Source organism: Lutra lutra, chromosome 3, assembly GCF_902655055.1.
Source record: "Lutra lutra chromosome 3, mLutLut1.2, whole genome shotgun sequence".
Lineage (NCBI taxonomy): Eukaryota > Metazoa > Chordata > Mammalia > Carnivora > Mustelidae > Lutra > Lutra lutra.
This window is the reverse complement of record NC_062280.1, coordinates 198,730,535-198,753,851: the sequence shown is the minus strand read 5'-3', so window position 1 is coordinate 198,753,851 and position 23,317 is coordinate 198,730,535. Positions and strand designations below refer to the sequence as shown.

At 52.8% G+C, this 23,317-nt stretch overlaps 2 protein-coding genes across 2 annotated transcripts in view; one reads left to right on the top strand and one right to left on the bottom strand.

The window, feature by feature from the left end:
- The window catches only part of COL4A2 (collagen type IV alpha 2 chain), a 157,190-nt gene extending 147,361 nt beyond the window's left edge, over window positions 1-9,829 (bottom strand). Inside the window, exons 1-3 of the mRNA XM_047720394.1 lie at window positions 9,622-9,829; window positions 9,225-9,312; window positions 9,051-9,105 (exon numbers count right to left, since the gene is read on the bottom strand). Of these exons, the coding sequence (XP_047576350.1) occupies window positions 9,051-9,105; window positions 9,225-9,268 (99 nt within the window). The 5' untranslated portion in view covers window positions 9,269-9,312; window positions 9,622-9,829. The remainder of the gene's footprint in view (window positions 1-9,050; window positions 9,106-9,224; window positions 9,313-9,621) is intronic.
- A 142-nt stretch (window positions 9,830-9,971) lies between these two features.
- COL4A1 (collagen type IV alpha 1 chain) overlaps window positions 9,972-23,317 on the top strand; it is a 132,634-nt gene continuing 119,288 nt past the window's right edge. Inside the window, exon 1 of the mRNA XM_047720395.1 lies at window positions 9,972-10,203. Within this exon, the coding sequence (XP_047576351.1) occupies window positions 10,120-10,203 (84 nt within the window). The 5' untranslated portion in view covers window positions 9,972-10,119. The remainder of the gene's footprint in view (window positions 10,204-23,317) is intronic.

Genomic DNA, 23,317 nt, shown 5'->3' with positions numbered 1-23,317 from the left:
TGTCCCGGCCCAGCTCCCCTATGCCCCAGCCTGCACCCTGGGCAAGGCCCCATCCCCGGCTGTGAAGGCCCCACAGAGAGCGCCCTGTTGGGGCAGCAAGGGCTGTGAGAACTGGTCTCACCCCAAATTCCGGTTACACTTGAACTTTTTCTCTCTGTGGTTTCAAGTTTTATGTTTTGAGGATGAAGACCCACATGTAAAAAAAAAAAAAATCCTAGAACCAAGTAGCCATTAGCTAGCATTTATCAAGCCCTACAAGGCTAATAAGCTTGCTATGATCTTTACATGCAATTTCTTTTTTTTTTTCTCCTCAGAGCACACTTAGGAGGTAGAACGATTTTTATTCCAGTTTTGAAGATGTAACTAAAGCCTAAAGCCAAGCGGCTTGTCCAGAGCCACACAGCCAGGAAGGAGCCAAAGTACATTTTGAACTTGAGACCCACCTGGCCCCTCTGGGAGACCCACATTCCACTCCTGCCCTTTCTTCTACATTCTGTGGAACGGAGTGTGGCTCTGAGGCTTGAGTGGGGCTCCAACATAACCCACATGAGTCCAATGTACGGTAAGGTCTGCCAGTCAAAGGACAGAGCAGCCCCGTCTCCCACACTGGGCTCTGCAGGCTGCTCTCCAAGCATGGGTGAACCCAGGGGCCAGAGTCAACTTCAAAAAATCTGGCCAGACCGCTGGACAGCTCCTACCCCACAGACACACACACATGCGCTCAGAACACCCTTATCCACTGCTCCTGCCTGTCTCGCTGTGGGACCCACACCCGAGGTCCCGGAATGACTCGTGGACGTGACTATTCGCAGGAGAAGTAAACATGTTCTTTCAGTGAAGGAACGTCACATAGTACAGCTCAGCATGAACTTGTGACATAGTTAGTGGCATTCCTGTTTCACCCATGAAGATGGGGGCTCAGAGAGCTAAAGTCACCTCCTGGTTCTGGGCCACAAACCCAGATACCCCCCCTCTGTGTGACATACCACTCCGGCCTCCCTGTTGGCCCGGACAAATGGACTGACTGTGTCATCATCCCACCACTGTCCCGGGGGGCTCCTGCACAGCTCATCTGAGGAAGGCCTCTTTCTCCCCAGGGTGTTTCAGTAAACCTCTCCCCCAGCCTCTTCATCTGCTCGAAATAACGCCAGCTTGCTTGTGCCTTCCGCTTTATGAAGTTGCCGTCCATACACCGGCACAGCCTGGGATTTCAAAAGGGACCTGGAGAAGATTTCTAGGAACTCTGTCTGTGGATGGGGTTCCCCACTTGCCCCCTCGGGACTTCCTGGGTCATCGTGTGATCTTCTGCACTTTGTTTCCCAGAGCCTCTCTGTCACCGATGCGCACAGGCTGGCCTCCCTGTGGAGGGGCCCCTGCAGAGGTCCCGCCTGCTGACACTCCCTTCCTCCACCCGGGCAGCCCTGTGGAGAAAGGAGCCAGGAGCCTTGGAGGCCGTGTGTGTGTGTGGCCTGCAGCTCTGTATTGTGTCTCCGTCTCATCTCGATGCCTATCTGTACGCTTTCCAACTATCATCCGTCTGTCTGCCTGTCTCTACCCATTGTCCAGCCACCTGTTTATCTACCTGTTTATCCGTCTCTCTTTCTCTGTAATCTTCCGCTGTCTACAGCCATCATCCGTCCATAAGTCTGTCATCAGTCCATGTCTGTCTAGCTACCACCTACGTCTATCGCCCCTCCGTACCGCACAGGTATAAACACTGTACATGTCTATTTCACACGCCGGACATATGTATGTGTCACACCCCCCGTGCGACGTACTCTAACGCCTGGTCTTATTTCACAGCAAGGGACTGGCCGGCCTGGCACAGCAGCTAAGAGCAGAGCTCTTGGAATAACCAAGTCCTGAGCTTCACTCCTAACTTCCTTCCTTATTGGCCGTAACCAGTGCCCTGTGTGTGCCTCAGTCTGCACACCTGTAAAGTGGGCTGGTGGCAGCGCGGTAGGCACTTAGCGGGTAATGTGTCTTGGTGGCTCAGCTCAGTTCCTGGCACCCATGGGATCAGCGAACGGGAGCTGCTGTGCTTCTCCCCTGGGGTATTTTAGTTGTTCTGGGGGATCCTGGAACTCTAGAAGCACCTTCTGGGGTTATTCCTTCTGATGTTGATTCCAGGAGACCCCACAAGCCTTCCTCGGAGCCCCTTCCTTTTCTCTGACCTGGTGTCAGGGCCAGCTGTGTGTGGGTGGAGGAGGAGGGAGGTCTGCCTAGCGGGGCCCACGGCACTGGCTGGTCTCCTGCGTCCCTCCTTCCCAGCAGCCCTGGGCAGTGACCGCCTGGGCACGGCTGATCAGCGTCCGTCCTGACGGACAGGGACCCCCGGGTACTGTCCCCCGTCCTCACGCACCCACGCTACTTCACAAAGATAGTCACACGCCCAAAAGCACTCAACAAGCAGAAAAACAGGTTACGTCATTTCTACCAGGTAGCAGAAAATGAGTCCATGGAATTCCGTAACACACATTCTTCTGGAGTTCCCATGTGGGAGATCACGGAACGGGGCAAAGCAGCAAAATAGGAATTTTATGGGTGTGGCTGAAACCATCCCTCGGAAAAAATGCAAATCTTTCACAGACGGATCGCTCCCTTCTCATCACACGGTGGGCTCGATCCAGGAGGTGGGCAATGCTTAATTTGGAAAAAAAGCAAAACAAAAAAACCCAAAACCCCATGAGAAAAGCTACCCTTTAATCTTTTATGGATTGTTCCACGACCGGATTCCTCATCCAGAAGATGTGTCTGAACGCTTCCGGCTGGTTATGTCTCCTCTGTTCCCTGAGCAGACACTGCTGAGGGCCGGCTGGGTCCCCGCGCCGGGGGCACAGACCACGGACCAGAGCACAAGTCCCAGAGGGAAGACAAAACGTGCCCTAAACGTTGGGTTGTGGGAGCAGCAAGTGTGTTGAACATGAGTCTCTGTGTTACACGTGATTTAAAGTCATCGCTATCTAATGATAAAGGAAAGTCCTGGCAGGCCAGGAGGGCACTTTGACTGGACTCAAAGTGGGTCTCAATCCCAAGGGACAGAGGCTCCAGCAGGGACAGGGCATCTGGCATCTGCCTCCTGGGCACTCTGACAAGTGAGGCGACAGGGTGTGCTCTCTGTGACAGGGGCCATGGGCTACAGTGAGGAGACATGGTGCGTCAAAGCTACAGGTCAGGACTGGCCAGGGCTGGGGGCCAGAGGCTGCTCTCCTCCTACGCGGCGGTGATAGAGGCAAATGTGTGAGGTGATGGCCTCTGGCCACTGGCCTCCGTTTCTGGCCCTTTTCCCCAGCCCATAGCTGGAGTGGAAGTTGTGGCCACTTGGAGATGTGGCCCATGGCAATGCAAGGCCTGTGGCAATGCCAGGAGTACGCGGAGATGGGGCTCTGGGACCCTGGACAGCCCAGCCAGTGCACCATCCCTGCCCTGCCGCCCACAGGGTTTTCTAGGCACGGAACTTGGTGGTGGGGCTCCCCCTTTCTATGCAGGACCCGGGGGCCCGTGGGTGCTGGCCTGGCACATTAGGAAGGGTGAGGGTGTGAGTGAGCAACGCTGAATGTCTCCTGAAAGCGCCCCATTGCGCACACCTGCACACCACCGCCAGGTCTGGAAAGCGCTGCCAGGATTTCCTCCCCAGTCAGGCGGTCAAGAAGAGGGAGGCCACTGTAGCTCGTCCCTGCGCCTCTACGACAGGCTGAGCTCTGGGAACTCCGTCAGGATGCCTTTCCTCCTGTTTTCATAAAGCACCCCCTGACTTAGGGAGCAGAAGCGCTTTGGCTGGGTAGGGGTCACCTATGCTGTATTTCCAACCACACAGAAGTGCCCTTTGTTACTCAGTCTATGTGGGAAAAATGGAAAAATATTTCACTCTTGTCGGCCACTTCCGCTGTTCGCTAGTGGAAGACTTGCTTCCTCTCAGCTCTCTCTTGCGCTCACCTGCCTGGTCTACGCGTGCCTCATGGGGCTGGTCTGTGGCTTCCAAGAGCAGATGTTTGTTGGGAAATTGTTTAGTTTTGCAGGAGGCTGCACGGGTAGCGTGGGGTCCCCGTATGCCCTTCACCCGGAATGAGGCTACATCAACGTCTTACAGAATCTCGGTGCTTTTTGTCAAAACCAGGAACTCACGCGAGTATGTTAATACGCTACAGACTCAGAATTCTGCTGGTTTTCCCATGAATGTTCTTTCTCTCCTGCAGGATCCAATCCCCGAGACCACCTTGCACTTACAAAAGAACGCGGTGCCTCACAAGCAGCCTTGCTCACGGCAACACAGCACAGCCTAACGGAAGGCCCAGGTGCGCCAGGAGCGCTGCGAGGCAGGGAGACCCCTACACGAGAGCCTGCTCCGCTGGGTGGGGCAGGGCCTACGGGAGGCTGCAGAGCTCCCGGGGGCATAGGATTCCTTTGAGGTTCCCTCAAGAACTGGAGAAACTGGCAGGTCCCCCTAAGACAGGATACCCCCTTTTTCATTCACGGAAAACCCAAAGGAAAATCACGGACGCCCAGGGAAGCCATCGACATCACGGTCAGGGAGTCACCCAGGCTCTCACCTGCCCCAGGAGAGTCTTGTTAACTGAGGGAACAGATGCCAGGGTAGTGGCAAGACGTACCCAAGTCACCTGCCTGTTCTCATCTCAGCTGATTAAGTACCATTGGCAGATTCTAGAAGCTTCTCACACCCTGAAGCTAAAAAGCCTAATACAGCCTATTTACTTTTAAGTCACATCCTGGAGCAGCGCACACGCTTCCCTGGAAAAGCATTACCATCCCAGTGTCCCAGCCGGGGAAGGGGGCAGCCGGCTCCCCACACAGGGTGGGCCTGTGGCGGGGGTGGGTGTGCTGACCGCCCGCAGCACCCCAGCCCTGGGACCCTACGGCACGATGGGTCCCCTTCCCCGTGTCTCCGAACCAGGGCGTTTGTGACTTGCCCTGGGGTCAGCCAGTGAGGAGCCCGTCAGCCCGGCCGGTGTTCCAGGTGTCACCCAGCATCCTCTACAGGGGTGACGATGCCGAGCAACGCCCGGAAACACAGCAAGAGGCCGACCCCTGCCCTCTCACTGCAGCTCTGCAACCCAAGACACTCTCGGAGTGAAAGAACAGGACTTTCGCCAACCACCCTCTGGGTCATGACAGCCCTTCACATCGTCACCAAACATAGCGTTGACGGTGATGCACACCACGCCTCTGCTCTTCCCCGGAACCATCTCTATTACTTAACGGAAGCGAGTCTCACGTGTTTTATCCTCAACCCAGAGAGACAGTCCTTTGATTTTTACTATTTCAGCAAAGTCTTTGTTTTCTATTCTAGAACTTTTCACTTCCCCACCCCCTCTCTGGCTCCAAATATTCCCAAGGGCACTGCATGGGCTCCGTCCCCTCTGTCTATCCTGCACGGCCATGTCGAGTTCTGCGATGCCATGACAAATTCCTCGTGTTCCTGAATGTGGCCAAGTCATCCCGGCCACCGAGGGAGGCTCGCTTTACCGGCCTGCAGAGACAGGGTAAGTGCTTCCTGCTTGGGCTTCCACTAACAGAGGGGAGGCCTGTGCTATCTCCCCGCTTCCTAGGGGCCCCGATTTTGAACGAGAGGACTAATGCTCTTGGGAACTTGGGGGAGAAGTGGTCGCACGGATTCCTACAGAGAGCACTGGAGCGGCGCAGGACTACGCCTTCTTTGCAAAAGGTCTACCGGCCAAAAGGAGAAGAGAAAACCTCACCGAGTATTGCCTTTTGCTTTGGCCTGGGGAGCAGGGAAAGGTGTGGCTGCTTGCAGGAGCCTCAGGTGAACCTTCCAGGGCCTGGAGCGCACCTGCAGGCCGTGTAGAGCCCAGCATCTCCCGGGGGGCATGGGACCCGCACCTCCAGGCTTCCCGGCTGCACCCCAATACCCGTGAGCATGGAGAGTGTGTGGCCAGTGTCCCAGCTGAGGTCGTGAGGTCAGCCCAGCTTCCAGAGCCACACGAGACTGGCCTCTCAGATCTTCAAGGCTGCTGCCCCACCTCTCAAGATAAGCCACAGCGCTCTGCAGAGCAAGGGCTTTCCGGTCCCCAAGGAGGCTCTGCCTCGGGAACCTTCCCTCACAGGCCCAGATGCCCGGCGCCTTGCTCCCTACCAGGCTCTCCTCATCCTACAGCCCCCACTCTGCAGGCTCACGTCCCTGCCCACGAGCCCATTGTGTGTGTGGGGGGGGTGGCTGGGACTCAGGGCTCTGGTGAGCGCCAGAGTGAGGTGGCAGCTCATTGTGGTCCCAGGGCACCTGGCTTCCAGGTCCAGCATAGCCACGCTGATGCCACGAGGCCCCATAGAATAGGTGGTGTAGAAAGGCACTCAGTGCCCTGGCACCTTCTCGAGGCAGGACACCTTCAGGAAGGGCAGCACGAACAGCAGAACACGTGTGTCCATGCTGGGCCCTGACCTCAGGCTGGCCAGCGGGATTTCCGCTTCCTTCTCTCCCTCTGGACACCGGACCCCGTCGCTTTGACCTTGCTCTGGGCTCCTGCTCTTCAGAACAGAGCAGTGGGGAGGAGGAACGCTATTTCCCTTCCCAGAAGCCCGTGTGTGGGCTTTACGCTGGGTCACGGTCGAGAGCAAAGAGGAAGCGGGACCGGAGACGCAAACACGTCCTCACGACCGACCTGCAGTCTGACCCTGGGTACTCAGTGGGCAGGGGCTGGGCTCAAAGCCCACACCTGCACTTACAGAGAGACCACAAGCACGCTGTCTAAGCACTGTGTGCCTCTGTCTTCTCATCTGTAAAATGGGGTGACGACATAAATTCTTTCCAGGAGGGCTGCCGCGAATTGGCGCATAAAAAATAATCATCGAACAACTCTCCACTCTCTCTTTTAAAAAAAGGGTGGGGGAGGCACCTGGGTGGCTCTGTTGGCTCAAAGAGCAACTCTTGGTCTCAGAGTGTGAGTTCAAGCCCCAAGTCAGGTGTAGAGATTAATTACAAATAAAGCCTTTAAAAAATGAGTCGTCTACTCTCCTTCATAACCATTTTCGGCTGCTTCTGCTATAGCGTCCTCTAAACCACAATGGGCAGCCCTTTTTACTGACTTGACTTACCCTTGGGGACGAGTCCTCACCACAAATGGGCAATGAGACAGGGTTCTTGAGCATAGTGAACAAAGAGGGGAGGAGGTGAACTTGCCACAGATAAGAGAGATTTCTCAGTGGATACAGCTGAGGACCAAGGCATTATTTCATGAGTAATCGCTCAAAGCCAGTGGTCAACAAGAAGTTAATAAGTAGGAGATCCACTGCTGAATGTAACAAACTGTGTATTTGTTGAAGAATAGACATCCCCACGCCTACAGGGGAAGGACTCAAAATGGCAAGGAACTCCAACTGCCTCCCAACCCATTGTTCAAATTCAGTGGCTCCCAAACTTTGGTGTCAGGTAGAATACAGACTCCCAGGCTCCAACCGAGACAGTCTGATCAGAAGATCTAGATTCGGAGGAGAAAGAAGAAGATCATCTAGATTCAGAGCAGAGGTCTGAAGTTCTCAGCAGCCTCCCCGGGTGGGTGTGGGGGTCCAGGCCGAGCGCTCCGAGATGCACTGTCAGACAGGAAATGCTCTCCGTCCCGCCCAACAGTCAGACAGCAGAGGCTCAGGTGAGGCTGAGCAGGGAAGAGGTTTTGGACGAAGGGACAGAGGTTGCCGTCCGCCCCCCAGTAACAAGTGTGGGGATGTTCTCTCTCCTGTTCTAGGTGTGGAGACCGGGATTCAGGGTTTCCAAGACCAGGGTACAACGTTGATTAGTACCCCGGTGTTCTGACCCCAAGCTCTTTCCACCAGTTTTAGGATCAATGCCAGAGAAAATTCACCAGGCTTTCCCCATCCCCAGGAAGGAAAACAGGGGCTTATGAAAGTGGTTCTAAGGGCCAAGGGCTGTGGAGATGAGAGAGCCCAGCCAGGCACACACTCCCAGTGTGATTCAGAGCTGTCCTATCTACCCTCTTCCTCCTCTGAGCTGCGCTTGGAGAAAACTTTGGCCTGGCATGTTCCAGTGAAAGTCTACGGACTCCTTCTGACTTCCCAGTCTGGCCTGAACTGGAGCAGAAGGCAGAAAAGGGAGGCTAAAGGTTCTTTCCAAGCTAGAGTAGCTCTTTTTCCCTCGCTGACTTTAAAATCTTTGTCTGTTTGACACGAGGACCGGGACAATGAAAATAACAGAATTTCAGTCAAACCGGCTTCCCCTGGTCCTGTGTGACGGTGGTCACAAGGAACCCACAAGAGCCACCTGGGAAACGCGTTAAGAGTGCAGGGAGGGTGGGGTCTGGGGCACACTGTGTGTTCCACCCGTTTTTGGTCCCAGTTTAAACATCTGTGTCCACAACCAAGGGATGGCCTCGTTGCATTCAGCTTAATGCAAGTGGCCCCAATCATTTAAACACCATTTACACAATCCCACAGTGCCGTCCCAAGTGCACCGACAATACCAGAGCAGCCCTGAAAGCACCTTGGCCCCTCCCACCCTGGCTAAGACCTGGGAGGAAACTGCAGGGTTTCTGCCATTGTTCACTCACAGGGGTTAACACGAAGTACGCAGCTGTCTCTCTCTCTCCTCCTCGCCCCGCCCACTCCCCCCATGCCTCTCATTTAAAAGCACCAGAAAACTCTCTGCCAAGGATGGTACCCAGACACCAGCTTCCCAGTGCCACAAACACGTTTCTTCTCCGAGCCCCGGCGTCTCAACCACCCCGGGACCGACCGTCTTCCCTCTAGGAAGCCGGGGATTCGCTCTAGTCCAGGAGAGGACGCCGCAGGCTATGGTTTAAACTGTTGGCTCTCGGGGGAGGGCCACCGCCTGTTGCACACGGGATCGAAGTGGGGAACCCAAGGGAAGGCACACTTGAGACGTTCTCTGGGCAAAGCGAGCGCTCGCGGAACCTGGGCTGGGTCAGGGCTGCACGCACACACGGGCGCACACGCACGCACGCTCAGGTGAGCACGCACGAGCTGCCTTCCGGCAAGGCCACAAGGTGTCCCTTCCACTCTCACGGTGCACGAATCAGAGCCCATGAGCGGGACCCAGGACTTACCGCCAGGACGCTCTGGGCTAGGAGCCCCACGGTCACAGCCCCCAGCAGCAGCCACCTGGATGGGAGAGAGAGCGAGAGCGCCATGAGCGGGTGGCCTCGGCTTGGCAGTTCCTGAGTTACACGCAAGGGCCCCCGCGCGCAGGACCCACGGGGACGCGGCAGAAAGTCGCTTACCGCCGCAGGGCAGGGCTGGACGCCGAGCACTGGTGTCTGTCCATGCTCCCGATCCCGCCACTCCGGGCTCCGCGCGGTCCCTCCTGCTCTGGAGGGCGAGAGACAAAGCAGGCTTAGCAGGGGCTGGGGAGGGAGCATCCTCGCCTCAAGCCTCCTTCCGCAAGACGCGGGAAAGCGGGGCGCGCCCCCGCATCCCTGCAGGGGTGACAGAGAGCCGCCCCGAGACCGGACAGGAGAAGGGGGAGCCTCCCACATAGGCCCTGCTGGGCGCCGCTTAGCGGCGGCCGCTCGGTGACCTCCCCCACTCCAGCAGAAGTGCGCGTAGCCCCCTGCCTGCGCGGGGCGCCCCAAGTCCCAGCCCCAGCCCGGGTCTCTGCGTCCTCGGGGTCGCCCTCACCTCGGGCCCGGCGTCAGGGGCGGTCCGCGCGCATCCGCCGCTCCGGGGGCGCCCGGCCGCGGCACACGGGTAGCGCGGTTGCCCTCGCGGGCCCCCGGGTGCCGGCCCGGGTCCTCGGTCCTCCAGCCGGTGGGTGAGCGCGGGGGGCGCAGGGTCGCGCGGCTGCCGCGGGTGGGTGCGGAGCGCGGAGCCCTGGCGTCCCGGCGCGCGGCGGCCACAATCTCCGGGCCGCGCGCTCCCGCCGCCTCTTACCCGCGCCGCAGGGTCCTCCCCTTTGAGACGCCGCCCGCGCGCCGCCGAGGGGAGGGGGCAGCGCCAACAAATTGGGGAGCTCGCCGGGCCGCGCTCAGGTCTCCGCCGCGAGCCGCCGCGCCCCGGACGGTGCGCAGCGCTCGCGCCCCGGCCCTCCGCCGCTGAGCCGCCCGCCGCGGCCCCCCGAGCGCCCGCCGCCGTCCCCCGCCGATCCCCGCCGGTCCCGGCCGCCCCGGGCGCACCACCATGGTGCCCCGGCTCGGCTTCTGGCTTCTGCTGCTGGCCGCCGCCCTCCTGCTCCACGAGGAGCGCAGCCGGGCCGCTGCGAAGGTGAGTCCCCGGCCGGCTCCGCTCCCCCGGCGACCCGCCCCGCGCCTCGGGCGCCCCGCGCGGCCCCTTTGTCCCCTGACCCAGCCGCCCGTCCGCCCCTTGGGGGTCGCGCGTGGCACCGCCAGGTGTTCTCTCCGAGCGGGCCCCCGCCAGGGACCCCTGTGGGCTGCCTTCGCGCATCCATTTGGGAGCCTCCTTTGTTGTGGGCTGGGTGGGGGCGAGGTAGAGGATCTCTCTGGGCCCTGGGCAAGCGGAACAGAGCTCGGGGCGCACCGCGCCGGGCGATGGTGCCCGGGAGTCTGCGGGACTTGAACTCGCGCCGCGGAGGCCTCAGCGGCCCGGCGCCCTCTCCTGCCCTGGGCGCCCTGGTGGGCCTGGGGCAGGCTGGGTGGGCACGCGCGCCCCACGCTACTCAGTGCCTCACGCTTGTGCCTGGGAGTCGCTTTGGGCGTGTTTCTCCCGTTCTCGGGCGACTCTGCTGGTTGATGCTGAGCAGTTGTGGGCCGTTTGCCTGGAAACAGCTGTCTCCCTTGCTTTCCCACGACTTTTCTGTGGCTGAAGCCCGCTGGAGGACAGAAGTGAGCGGAGCTTTAAAAAGTTACCAAACTCCACTCGTTGCCTTTTATTAATGGACATTACCCAAAAGCTATAACCACATCACAGTTGAGTATGAAACCAACATGAAACTCCATCTTATTGTTCTAAGCACAAATTGTTTTGCTAGTTTTCACTTCCTCGGGCTGTGTGCTTGCCGGAAAGGATCCCGGAGCCGGGCTTGCAGGAGGAAAGGCTTCCAGCTCTGGAAGGTCCTTGATGCACTTTTGTTCTTTCTTTTTTTTCCTCCCCCCTCAGACAGAATAAAGACCTCGGCCGGTCCCCAGTGTGCCAGGCTTGCAGACAACACCCTGAGAAAGTGTGGCTTCTAAAGGCATTTTGCACCCTCCCCCCCCCCCGCCCCCCGCCTCAATGTTTAAAAACTATTTTGCTACTTTCCACACTTCCCAGTTACTGTTTTACTGTTCCAGACCCTCATCAAGCTCATCTTGTACCCGCTCATGGCGCTCTCCCTCCTGCTCCCATTCAGGTGGTTGCTTTTACGTTTTGTTTGTTTGTTTGTTTTTAGTTGTCTTCGGGAGGGATGGTATTCACTGACTCTTGCTTGTAAAATCAACGAACGGGTACCTGCCGGAGTGAGCTGATAGTGTGCACGCCCGTCTCATTCCCGGGCAGGGCTGACTCCTTACTGGCAGCTCCTTCATTGGGTGTTGGAAGGGCTGGTGACCACAGCAGCAGTTAAGGGCAGATGCTTCTCTCAGCCCGGAGAGAAGGGACTTGAACAGCCAAGCACCGGACTCAGTGGGTCAAGCGCTCTCCAGTAATGATGACAAAATACTTTGAGAAGAGGAATCTCCAGAGCACTTATTTGGGTGTAGAAACATTGACCCAAAGATGTCTTACTTCTAAGGAGAGATTGCTAAATTCGATGGCAAGCAAATGAGAGAAAGTTATTTGGAAATAGGAACCTCTGCTTGGACTTAGATTTTCTAACTGATAATAGTAGCAAAGCAAAGCTGATTGTAAGAACTAGGTTCAGCCGGGACTTTAAAGAACAAGCCACACACCTACGGGAATGCCTGTTCTTGCCTGGGAAGTCAAACTCACTACTGTGGTGTGGGATTATTCTCCTTTAATTATTCTCTAAGGCCCAAGCACATTCCTGTCCACTGGCTTGGCTCTAAACCTCAAGGTGTCCCATAGTGTTTTAAGCTCTGGGTCACTTGTTTGGACACCCTCTGATCGATCACCAGCTGACTTAACATTATCTTTACACTTAATTTTTCCTGACTTAGAGAGATATGGATATGACCTATGGATGTCAAGAAAATCTGTTTAAAAATAATTGTCTAATTTTTAAAAAGCATTTCACTTTTCATATCATCAAGAACTTTTTTTTTTTTTTTTTTTTTTTTTGGCTTACCACTTTCCAAAATTACCTGTTAGGTACCAAAATTTGAAATAACTTCAATACAGATCCAGGCAAAATACATTTAAAACTACATTGTGAATGATAAGTCACTGCCATCAGTCCATCAAATCCTTACTCAAAAGCCACCCCGAAGGGTTCTAGGGTTACCTGTGCCTTTGAAAGAGAATCTAATTCACACTTTACCTGCATTTGTACCTGTCCCAGCATTGCCCCCTGTGCTGGGCAAGCATTCTTCCTCCCCCTATTTGAAAGGCCCTTTGATTTTATATTTGACCCTATATGCCATGTCGTATTGTTCATTTACTAGTAGATGGATTTTCTAAGCCAGTGATTTTTCCCCATGCCCAGTCTATCCTGATTCCCCTCCCCAAGTTTTCTTTCTGAGTCAAGAAGGGAAGAGGAGGGGACAGGCCTGAGACAGAAGCGCCCCGATTGGGGGTCCCTGTGTTCTCAGTCCTGCAGTCAGACCGGAGGGAATCAGAGGGAATCGTCCCCACCCCACGCAGCCTCGGACTCTTCTCTCACAGCGTCACCCCCTCCCCCCTTAACAGATGGTTTCTCAGGATCAGAAACGTGAACTCGCCCCCAAGTGTGGAGATGCCTGCCCCCGGCTATGGGCGTGTTCAGACCCTTGCTCACTGTCCTGGGGCTCAGTGACCCAGGACTCATGGAGCGGAGACTTAGTCCCCATGTTGAGTACGGACTCTGTTCTGTTGCAAATGTAATTTAAACAGGAAGTCTGAGCTCTCCTTCTGGCCCAATGGCGGCACCATCAGCCCAATACACCAGGAGGGATACAACCCAAATCATTAGGTTCCTTATCTGTGGAATTGGTGCAACGGGAAGAAATAATGCACGTAAACTGCGTGTGTGCAAGCGCAGCCCCCACAGAACTATTGGCGGCATAAGTTCATCACATACACCAAGAGCAAGTGTGGCTTAAAACTGTCCGCTTTTAGTAGGCCGATGAGCTGGGAGGACCCCTTCCCCGGACGCCTGGGCCAGGCCGACCTGACCCTTCTCCCGGGGGCCGCCCCTTCCGTCCTTTGCCCCGCGCATGCGCCCTGAGCCCTCCCGCGCGCCTGCGCTCTGGCTGGCCCGCGCCGCGCATGGGCTCGCCCTGCCCCCAGGCAGCTTGCACTTGGCAGGGCCGCCGAGCAGCACGCAGGCCGCCCAGGCTGGTAAGTGTGGCCGTGGCCAGCGGCGCAGGACGCAGAGACGCTTCCAGGAGGACACCCCGCCTCCCGCTCTGAGGGGGCGCGAATCTATAAGGTCAGCGTCGCTGTTTCCATGAGCTGTGAGGGGCGTGACGCTCGCAGGTGCTGCCTGTGCCGCCTGTTCCTAGACCTGCAGCCCCTGCATCTGAGAACGACACGGAGGCTCCCTCCTTTGAGAAACCCAGAAGCCACGTCTTCTGTTACCAGCCGTGGTAGCCGACCTTTCCTCCCGCAGGGGTAGAGACACGGAGGAACAAGGTCTGGGAGATGGTGGTAAGAGGCACCAGCTCCCAGCAGGGCCCTGACTTGGGGGTGTCCCCTCTCCCCAGGCTGCAGGTACATTGGGGTGTTTGGAAGGTTGCCGCATGGATGGCTGCTTCTAGGCTGCAGTGCCTTCAGGAACTGACCCAGAAAACTTAGCCTCACTTGGGCAAGGACATGAGGGAATTCACAAAACCCATTATTCATTAACAAGGCTGTTGGCAAATGTCTTGGGACTGGTCAGGATGGTCATTGCTTCACGAGTTCAGTTACTTAGTGAAGAGCTAGTAAGGATTTTGCAGACAAATGAACCCACTGGTGCCTCTCTGGAACAAACCCTTTGAGAAATCCAGAGGGCGTCAAAAATTGAGTGAGTTCTAACACTTGTTTGGAAGAAGTATAGACAGTGTTTGTTTTAACATTTGTTCCAGAAATTCGAAAAGGATTAACCTCATTAAAATGCCTCTCAAGCAGATTTGGTATTTTTGCATTCTTGAGATAGAGTAAGCAAAAGCGACAATAGAACGACGAAAATAATACCATTAGGGCATTGTTCTTCCTGCTATTATTAAACAACCACTAAAAAATGTCGACTATAGAACAATACAAAAGACATATTCCTACTATTCTCAGGCGTACAATGAAAGAGGATATAAACCAGAACACGTTTCAATGGTCAGTTTCTTTGGAGGCACTGAACATTGTAAGAATTACTTGGGGTTAATATTTTTATAGTCTGGTACACGGTGAACTGGTTCCATCCTGTGTTTCCCTCCATTGTTCTCCTGGTTGTACTCTAGTGACATGTGTCTCTCCTAGATTTCCTCCCGTTTCTCCCTTCTTCCTCTGCCCAGGCCCTTGGCATGGGTGTGTGATGGGGTCCAGCCTGCTGGCTCCTCTCCTCTCTTCTCCTCTCCTCTCCTCTCTGTGCTGTCTCCCCTCTCTGGCTGGGAAGATCTGCTCTTGTGATCCCATGAAGAGGGCTCCTGACCTTTCTCTTGAAATGCAGCTTAGGATCTTCAGGTTCCCATGGGCCATGTCACCTTGGCTTTGGTCTCAGACTTAGCAAACATGTTCAGAGCTGAACTTACAGTCTTACCCAGACCGACTGCCCATTCCCACTGTTGCCTTGTAGTCGCCGATGCCCTAGTATCTCCTCACACTCAGCTCAGACACGATGACTTCCCCTAGAGGAAATCTCTTTTATCCTGTCTCTTTTTAACCTCCATTTCACTCAGTAGCCAAGGCTGCCATGTCTTCCTCCTGTGGGCTTCTCTGCGTCCCCGCCTGCTTTCTCCTCCCACGGCTGCAACCCCCTTCCAGGTCTGTCCGCCTTGAGCCAGGGTTGCGGCAAACCCCTCCTCGTTCCTAGGCTCCCTCCAGCCCAGTCCTCGTGTTGCTGGGTGGCTGCTTGTCTCTGGGGATCCGTTTATGACCATGGCATTCCCTTGAGGGGCTACCTCTTGTTGAACCGCAGCTTCCCTTCTGTTCCGTGTGCTGGTTTCTGTTTGTCTTTTAATAAAGACTTTCTCTTTTATAGAGCAGCTTTAGGTTGAGAGGAAGGTAGAGATTTGCCCGTATCCCCCCCCCTTCCCTGATGCAAGCACTGCCTGTCCTCCATCAGTGTCGCCCACCAGAGTGGGGCATTTGTCACAATGGGTGAGCCTATGGTGACGCATCATCATCTCCCACGTTGCATGACGGTCACTCTCGGTGTTGTGCAGTCCATGCGCGTGGAGGGGTGTGCAGACATATCATTACTGTAGCGTGACCCAGAGACTTCAAGACCCCCCGTGCTCTGCCTGTTCCTCCTTCCCCCATACGCCCGGCAACCGCTCCTCTGACTGTCTCCGTAGCTTGACTTTTCCAGATGTCCTAGAGCTGGAATCAGATGGGATGTGGCTGTTCACACTGGCTTCTTTCACTTGGTGATACGCATTCAGGTTCCTCCACACATCTTTTTGTGACCGGATCATGGCGGTCTTATTGGTGTGGAGTGATACTGCCCTGCCTGGCTGGACCATGGATTCTTTGTCCACGCACCCCCGAGGGCCATCTTGGTGGCTCTCATGTCCTGGCGGTTCTGGATAAAGCTGCTGTAGACAGCCAGGGGCAGGTTTCTGTGTGGGCAAAAGTGCTCCACTCCCTGGGGTCAATAACTAGGCACGTGATTGCTGGTCAGTGTGGCGAGAGTGTGTTTAGTTTTGTGGGTGACCACCAAACCAAAGCGTCTCCTGAAGCAGGCTGCGCCATTTTGCCTTCCCGCTAGTAAGAAGCAAGGGTTCCTGTGTCTCCACATCCTCTCCAGCATTTGGGGTCATCAGTGTGGGGTCCTGGCCTCTCTCCACAGTAGGGATCTCATGGCTGCTTTGATTCCGCCCTTCACGACCTGGATCCGTGGAGTTTATCTTCATGTCTCGCCAACCTGTCGGCTGGGTGATTGCACGAAGGACTAGTCTCTGTGTTCCATGGGATGATGTCATCTGTTTGAGCCTCAGGTCCCTAATCTGAGAATACAGTGTCCATGGAAACCTTCACATCACCTGGTGTGGTTGTGCACCCGGAGCAGCTCAGTGCTCAAGCCATGCTGGTGGTTCTCGCTGCCCTGTGGCTGGGACCGCAGTGTCCCGTGTCTGTTCCTCTGACACCCCTGACGATTCCAAGACGCTGGAGGACCCAGCTTCCCTTTAAAATTCCCCCATTATGTGCGGGGGTTGCCTGCCCCATGGAGAGACCTCACCAGTGACTTGTAATTGGGGCTGATGTTTCCGGCCGACAGTCACTCACCAGCCCTGGGAGAGCCCCAGTGGGACTGTGCCTCGGCCCACATGAGCAGGTGGCAGTGTTAGGGAACAGAAAGGGAGTTTGTGCCAGACGAAGGTGTTTCCTCTTAATTGGGAATTTGGAGTAGTTACTCCACCCCAGACTAAACACAACTTGGAAATATACACAATGCTGAACTCCTTATGTAAATAGTTTATTCCGTGGTTTAGTAATATTCCTAGCTTTGCTATTCTTGATTTTTAATATGTGCACTATGAGAACAGCTGATGGCCTCTGAGTTTTAAGGCTTGCAAGGTTTGTGGTAAGAGCAAAGATAAAAGCAGTGCCCCATCAGATACTGAAGGGATAGTTCACATACCACGAGGCTTTTGCCTATCGGTTGGTTTTATCTCTTGCTGATAAAGGACAGTTCTCCGACCCCTTCATCTTTTACTGCTCTTAGAGTCACCACATCATTCAGAATTGTGGAATTACTGTTGTTCATTCGGAATAAATATCTCTGTGTACCGTGGGCATTTCTTTCTTGCTCACACAATGGTGAGCGATAGTGGCTGTGAACCAGACAAGGCCACTGTGATGTCACCGGCTTTGTTCGCATCTCACCAAATACACTGGCGGTTGGAGAAGCCATGTGTACACTCGAGAGAGAGAGAGGCTAGCTGTTGAAGTAAATGTCCAACCCAGCTCAGTGTTTGGAGACCCGATATTCCTCTATTTGATGTTTCGTTAAAATTGTTTAATTAAACGTTTGAGTTTCTGCTCTAGAAAGTAAACCTATTCCTTCATGAAGAACAAAACCTGAGGTTTTCTGGTTGTAACTCTCAGTATCTCCAAGAGCTCTTTGCACAAATTTTTCATAGGAGCCACTCACACCTGGAGAAGACGGAGGCTTGGAGGGCGTGGGTCGTGGGACACAGGGGCATGTCGTCACTTTGGAGCTGTGAGCCTTTCCTAATGGGTTACTCCTTTATTTCTATTAAGGAAATATTAACATATATTTTAATCAGCGGAACATTGACTAGTACATCTCTAACAATGTTTTTCATAAAGTAAGCTTGTAATTTTTGTAATAAGGGAAAACAACCACAGTTTATTCTAAAACCCCACAATTAACCTTTGTAACCAATCAGCAGTTCTGAGCATGGGAGTATTTTTTTCTATATCATCCAAGAGCGTCAGCTTTAAAATGTCATTATAAATGTAAGTATCTCCTTTTCGTAATTAGTTTTAATTTTTGAGTTCCATTTTATAATTTTTTTAAAAGATTTTATGTATTTGTTGAAGAGTGTGAAAATGTGCTATAGTACACGCATGGCTGGGAGATGGGCAGCAGAGGGAGAAGCAGGCTCCCCGTGGAGCAGGGAGCCCGAGCTGGGATCAATCCCAGGACCCTGAGATCATCACCTCAGCTGAAGGCAGACATTTAACCCACTGAGCAACCCAGGTGTACCCGGTTTTAGAATTTTTTTAAGGAGTACAATAACATTTTAAAAGCTTGGATAAAAGCTTGAGTGAAGGTGTATCAGTGTCTTTTCTAACCTATTTTACATTTAGGGTTTTATTAGGGGATAAAAAAAAAAAGGTCCCAGGACCTGTAGTTTGGCCCACTTTTTGTAATGTCCATTTGATTTGACTCTCTATCTTAAGTAGTAGTAATTAGATATTAAGGGGTTAGTTCAACTCCAAGGACTCGAAAATCAGCCGGCCAGACAAAAGGAGTGTCTGATTCTCCAGGAGACTCGGCCAAGGGCGCACGCACACAGCCTGTCGGGAAGAGAATTGCAGCGCCTCAGACACACCTGGAGAGAAGCTCCAGATGGGGTATCGGGCAGTGCCGTTGAACACGAGGGTGCTGGTTTGAGTCCCTGCTGTGTGACCCTGTGCCAGCGACCTCCCTCTCTCCACACACACTCTCCCTCTCTCCTCTGGACAATGGGGATGGCCATAATGCCTCGCTCAGGGGACATGTCTGAAGATGACACGAGGTAATGTTTAGAAAGCACTTGTGTGGTGCTGGACACTCTTCTCTTTGTTAAACTAAAAACAAGTTCCGAGGAATAGGCAGCCAGTGTTTCTGTCATCAAGGAAGGCATCTTGGGGCTGGAGACCACAGAAGGGCACCTGTCCCAGTGGTTGTGGGACATGAGCTCCCAGCAGAATCTCCTGGAAGGCTTGGTGAAGCACAGACGCCAGGCCCCCTTCCTAGACTTTCTGATTCAGGGTTGTGGTGTGCACCTGAGAGTGGCAGTTCTGTTCCAGAGATGATAGGTCTCGTCCATTCTCTTCCTCAGACAGGGACAGCTGCTCGAGGCACATGAGCTCTGAACCCGCTGTTCTAGGATGTTGCTTTGCCTTCAAATACGAAGCTGAATTTAAAATGACTTTCATGGGGTGCCTGGGTGGCTCAGTGGGTTAAAGCCTCTGCCTTCGGCTCAGGTCGTGATCCCAGGGTCCTGGGATTGAGCCCCACGTCAGGCTCTCTGCTCTGCAGGAAGCCTGCTTCCTCCCCCCTCTCTCTCTGCCTCTCTGCCTACTTGTGATGTCTCTCTCTCTCTGTCAAATAAATAAAATCTAAAAAAAATAAATAAATAAAATGACTTTCATGATTCTCATTTTCTTCTCTCTTGTTGGCTGTGGTTGCCACTGGTGAGCTCAGTTCTAGCCCTATGGTGCCATCTGAAAGGTGAGAAGTGGGAAGAATGTTCTAGAAGCATGTGTGTGGGGTGTCAGGATGCTTGAAAGTTCATTTGGAGGGGTTTGGCTGATGGGAATTGGGGGCGGCTGGTGCCTGGAGAAGGTGCTGGTCCCTTGTGGTCCCCCTCTGCCCCTCAGGACATGGGACATGAGTTTTCCCATGATTATCTATTTTAAGTCAGAGTTTTTGCCACCCTTAGGGCTCTGTTCTATGGAGAATGTGCACAGGCTGTTTGCCTAGGGACTGGACTGGCCAGGCCAGAACCCCCGTGGGCTGTGGGGCCGGCCCCGCCGTGGGTGACCGCCATGTCTTGCTGCGTCCACCTCCCCCCGCCCCTGCCACCTCCCACGGGTCCCTGCCACTTGGACTCCTCATGAGAAATTTCTGTTTTGTATCTTCTTATGGCTAAATCTATTTCCTGGTATTAAAGACCATTTGGGGTTAGTGGTTTAAAATAACTCCTAAATTTTGGTCAGGAAATGGCCTATAAAATTAAGACAAACTTGCCAAAGTGGGAAGATGGGAAAAATACTACAATGTGAGTGGTTCAGCCTCTGTCAGATGGATTTCAGATAAAAACTTGAAACTGGTCTCGGCTCAGTTCCGCTGGCTGGTAAACTGGGAGGATGCAGTCTTTATTATGGAGGTGTGTAACAGGCAGAGTTCTTGGCTTATCCCTCATTCATCCCTTATCTTTAACAGAGTTCTGCAGGGAGACAGGACGCTAACAGCAGATGCTTTTATCAGTGCCTAGAGCAGTAGAGCAGCTCCGAGCAGATAGCTGTTGGATGCCTTAGTAATAATTAGATTTTGTTCTTCCAAATACTGAAAATAATAAGATTGTATTTCTTTATTCAGAAATTTGGGCTCTTAAAACTTTAAAAAGATTTTATAATGAATCATTTATTATTATTTCTTGTTGACCCTAGATAGCGTCCCGTCTTCTGTGGAGTTACCATCCATGGGTACGTTATAGAGAAACATGGGTTTCTCTTGCCTGGATAACTCATTTAAAACATACATAACTTTGGGCACTGTTTTAGGCTAGAAAGCAGATTTGTAATCCAAGTCCTCCTCCCTTTTTTACAGCAGTGAAAGTAAAGAAGCCTGAGAATTCACTTAAGCACATAGCATAGACTCATAGGTTCATAACTCAGTATCTTCCTTCTGGGATTCAAAAACCTGTTCAGTAAATGTGTGTTCAGTCTCACTCGAGGTCAGAAAATGTCCAGCAGGGAGAATTGTTCTCATACTTTGTGTTCTGGTGTATGCTCCTGGTAAGGGAAGAGTTTTAATAGTGGCATAACAGATGTAATACTGAAAAATTTAAACTTTCACCGTTCTCCATTTTGCCCCCAGAATTTTCACTTAGGTTCTGAAACTCTAGAAAGATCACCACGGAGTCACGGACTGTGGGGGCAGAGCACATGGGTTTGAGTTCATCAGTAATGAGCTGTTGGACTGTGGGTAGCCTAACTCAGCCTCCCTGTGCTTTGGTTTTCTCATCTGAAAGTAGGAGCGACGATGTTACCCTTTATAGGACTGTTGTGTGCATAGCACACGCGATAATACATTTGAAGCAGGTAACTGAGGGACTGCCCTGTCCTGAGCCCCAGACGTGTTAGCTCTTACCGATTCACTATTATGACATTGACCTGTAACTAAAACTATGCTGACTGAAATATACCTTTCTTTTACCTCTACGTCATTCCGTAGGATTCTTGGATAATTTACAAATATTAGGATTATAATGATATTCATATATGTGCTTTAATTAAATAAGTTTTTATTGCATAGCTGTAGGAGTCTCCTTCTATACCTAAAGAATTCCAAGGTGGGAAACTGGACTTTGAAGACAAAAATAAAACCAACACCAGCACATGGAGAGGAATGCACCATAGTGGTTTCATCCAGGATGTGACCAAATTGGCAGTTTCGGGTTCTCACAAGAGGCCCTGAGAGTTGGTATTTGATAGTCATGCTGGACGGGTGGTCTTCCGTAGGTTTGGGTGGCCAGTGTGAAGTGAGCACAGTTTAACAGGACGTTCTGCAAAGGTGGGAACCACTTTCCAGGACTTCCTCCCCGACCTTGTTCCAATGAGAAAGGGCATCTTTTCCTCGGCTGGAGAAATGGAGAGTTCTCAGAGCTTGGTTTCCTCAACTTCCTGAATGCACGCGATCTCTTGGACTCTGATCGTTGACTCTGGTAAATATTCTATCCATTGGGTCCAGAGTTGGTGGGTCTCACTGAAGACGACAGCCCCGTCTTGTAATGATAAATTCCTGTGGAAACAGCCCGTGGTGGAGCTCAGCGAGCTGTTCTGGCCTGAGCACCAAAGACTCTTTAAAAGATGCCCCTCTTGCTTTTAGGAATGGCTCGGCCTCAGAAATTCAACTTTGTTAAAAGAACCATCAATGTAAGGAAGAGAACCAAGGTTTTTTATAGGAAGTATTATCTATGTTGTATCTCTAACAGACCTTCAGGGTTGTTCCATTTATGTAGAAATGAGGAATTCAAAATATCTGTAGAGCAGGGAAGGAGCTAGCTTGGTTCTCCTGTCACCCTGGGAGTTATGCAAAGCTGGCTCGGCTTGAGGGAGGGCAAAGGCACCAAATGTGGAAATACCAGATGTAAGAATGAAGACTTCAGAAAGCACATGTGTTTCTACAGTGTTCATGACTTCCAGGCATTCTGATGAGAATGCATGTGTCACAACAGTGATGATGCAAGAATATTGTCCTTTGCCTTAAAATTGCTGTGCTCTGTGGCCGAGTCAGCAGCAGCCTGTATGAAGAGATTTGATGAAACAGAAGGAGGGGTGCTTTTGGAATCCACAGGGATGCATCCCAAAGACCTCTAGTGCCAAGAGACATAGCAGTTGCACCCCCCCGCCCCCGGGCAAGCCCTGTGGGGCAGGCTGCTGCCAGGTGCAACCCGACCAAGAGTGAAGAGCTTGTAACCGCCGTGCAGTGCGTCCTTGGACTTGGAGGAGTCCACGTCACAGTTGGCATGGGCGCTCTTTTCTGGGAGTTAAGCTACTTGGCAAAATTGAAATCCTGCCCTAAGGACAAGGTTTACCAGGCTTCCTGGGCAAAACCAATCTAGTTTGTGAATTAGGGATAAATGAATCAGAAACACGAAGACCCTTTCTATAAAAATACTGAGTGGCTTAAGAGAAGAAAACATAGGTCAGAGGTCTTGGCAAAAGATGTTGGCAGACTGTCCATGGCAATTGGTAGTGCCAGTCCCCTATTATCTTGCAATTGGGGAACGCCATTAACACAAGGGAAAGATGTAACATAAAAATCACCAATGAAATGTACGATGTTGCAGAGCCTTTTCTGGGAGAAGTCATTAGAGAAACGGCCCTTAAAAAGCTCAATTCCTTAATTGGCAGTTCTCTTTTTAAATGAAGTGTCAGAGAAGAAAGAGGTGTGAGATCAGCTGATGCTTCCTGTACATCCAAACACCATTTAAAAATGCTGCCCTGAGTTTGGGTTGTCGTATCAAGCCAGAATGGTGGTGGACATTAGCTACCGGGGGACAACCGCAAATGTTAACTCCACTTACTCTAGTCCTGGGTGTTAGGCAACTACACCATTAAAGAGATCACAGTATCCCTTTGAAAGCTCTGCTTTGCAAAGGAGAACAATGAGTTTGAGTTTCTCATGATTCATAGCTTTGCACACAGACACAGCAGTTGCTAGCTTGTGTAGTGTTTTCTCTGTTCTCCTCAGACTCTGAGCCATGACACCTATGTGAGCCATCACCTTTGGGAGTCTGAACATGTGCAAAGCAGAAGTTTCTTTATAGGCAACAGTTTTATACAATTTTGGTCTTATTTTTTCAAAATTGAGGACTTCCCTAACTTGCATAGGAGTGTACCGTAGCCCTGGTTGTGAGTGTCACAGTCAGTCCCCAGACCTGGGGTCTACACTCATCTGCTTGGTCCCCTCGTGTGTGTCCCAAGCTGGATGAACACTCGTGCAAGGCAGCCTTGAACGGAATCCAGCATTTAGCACCAGTGGAAGGAAAGTGACCACACAGACTTTTAGGGGGCAGCCCTGGGGAAGTGGACTGGATGGGATTGAGACTTGTTATGGCTTCAGCAATTTCTGTTCTTGTGATTGCGGAGTCTACTGGTGCGTATGAGCTGTGTCCTCTTTGGA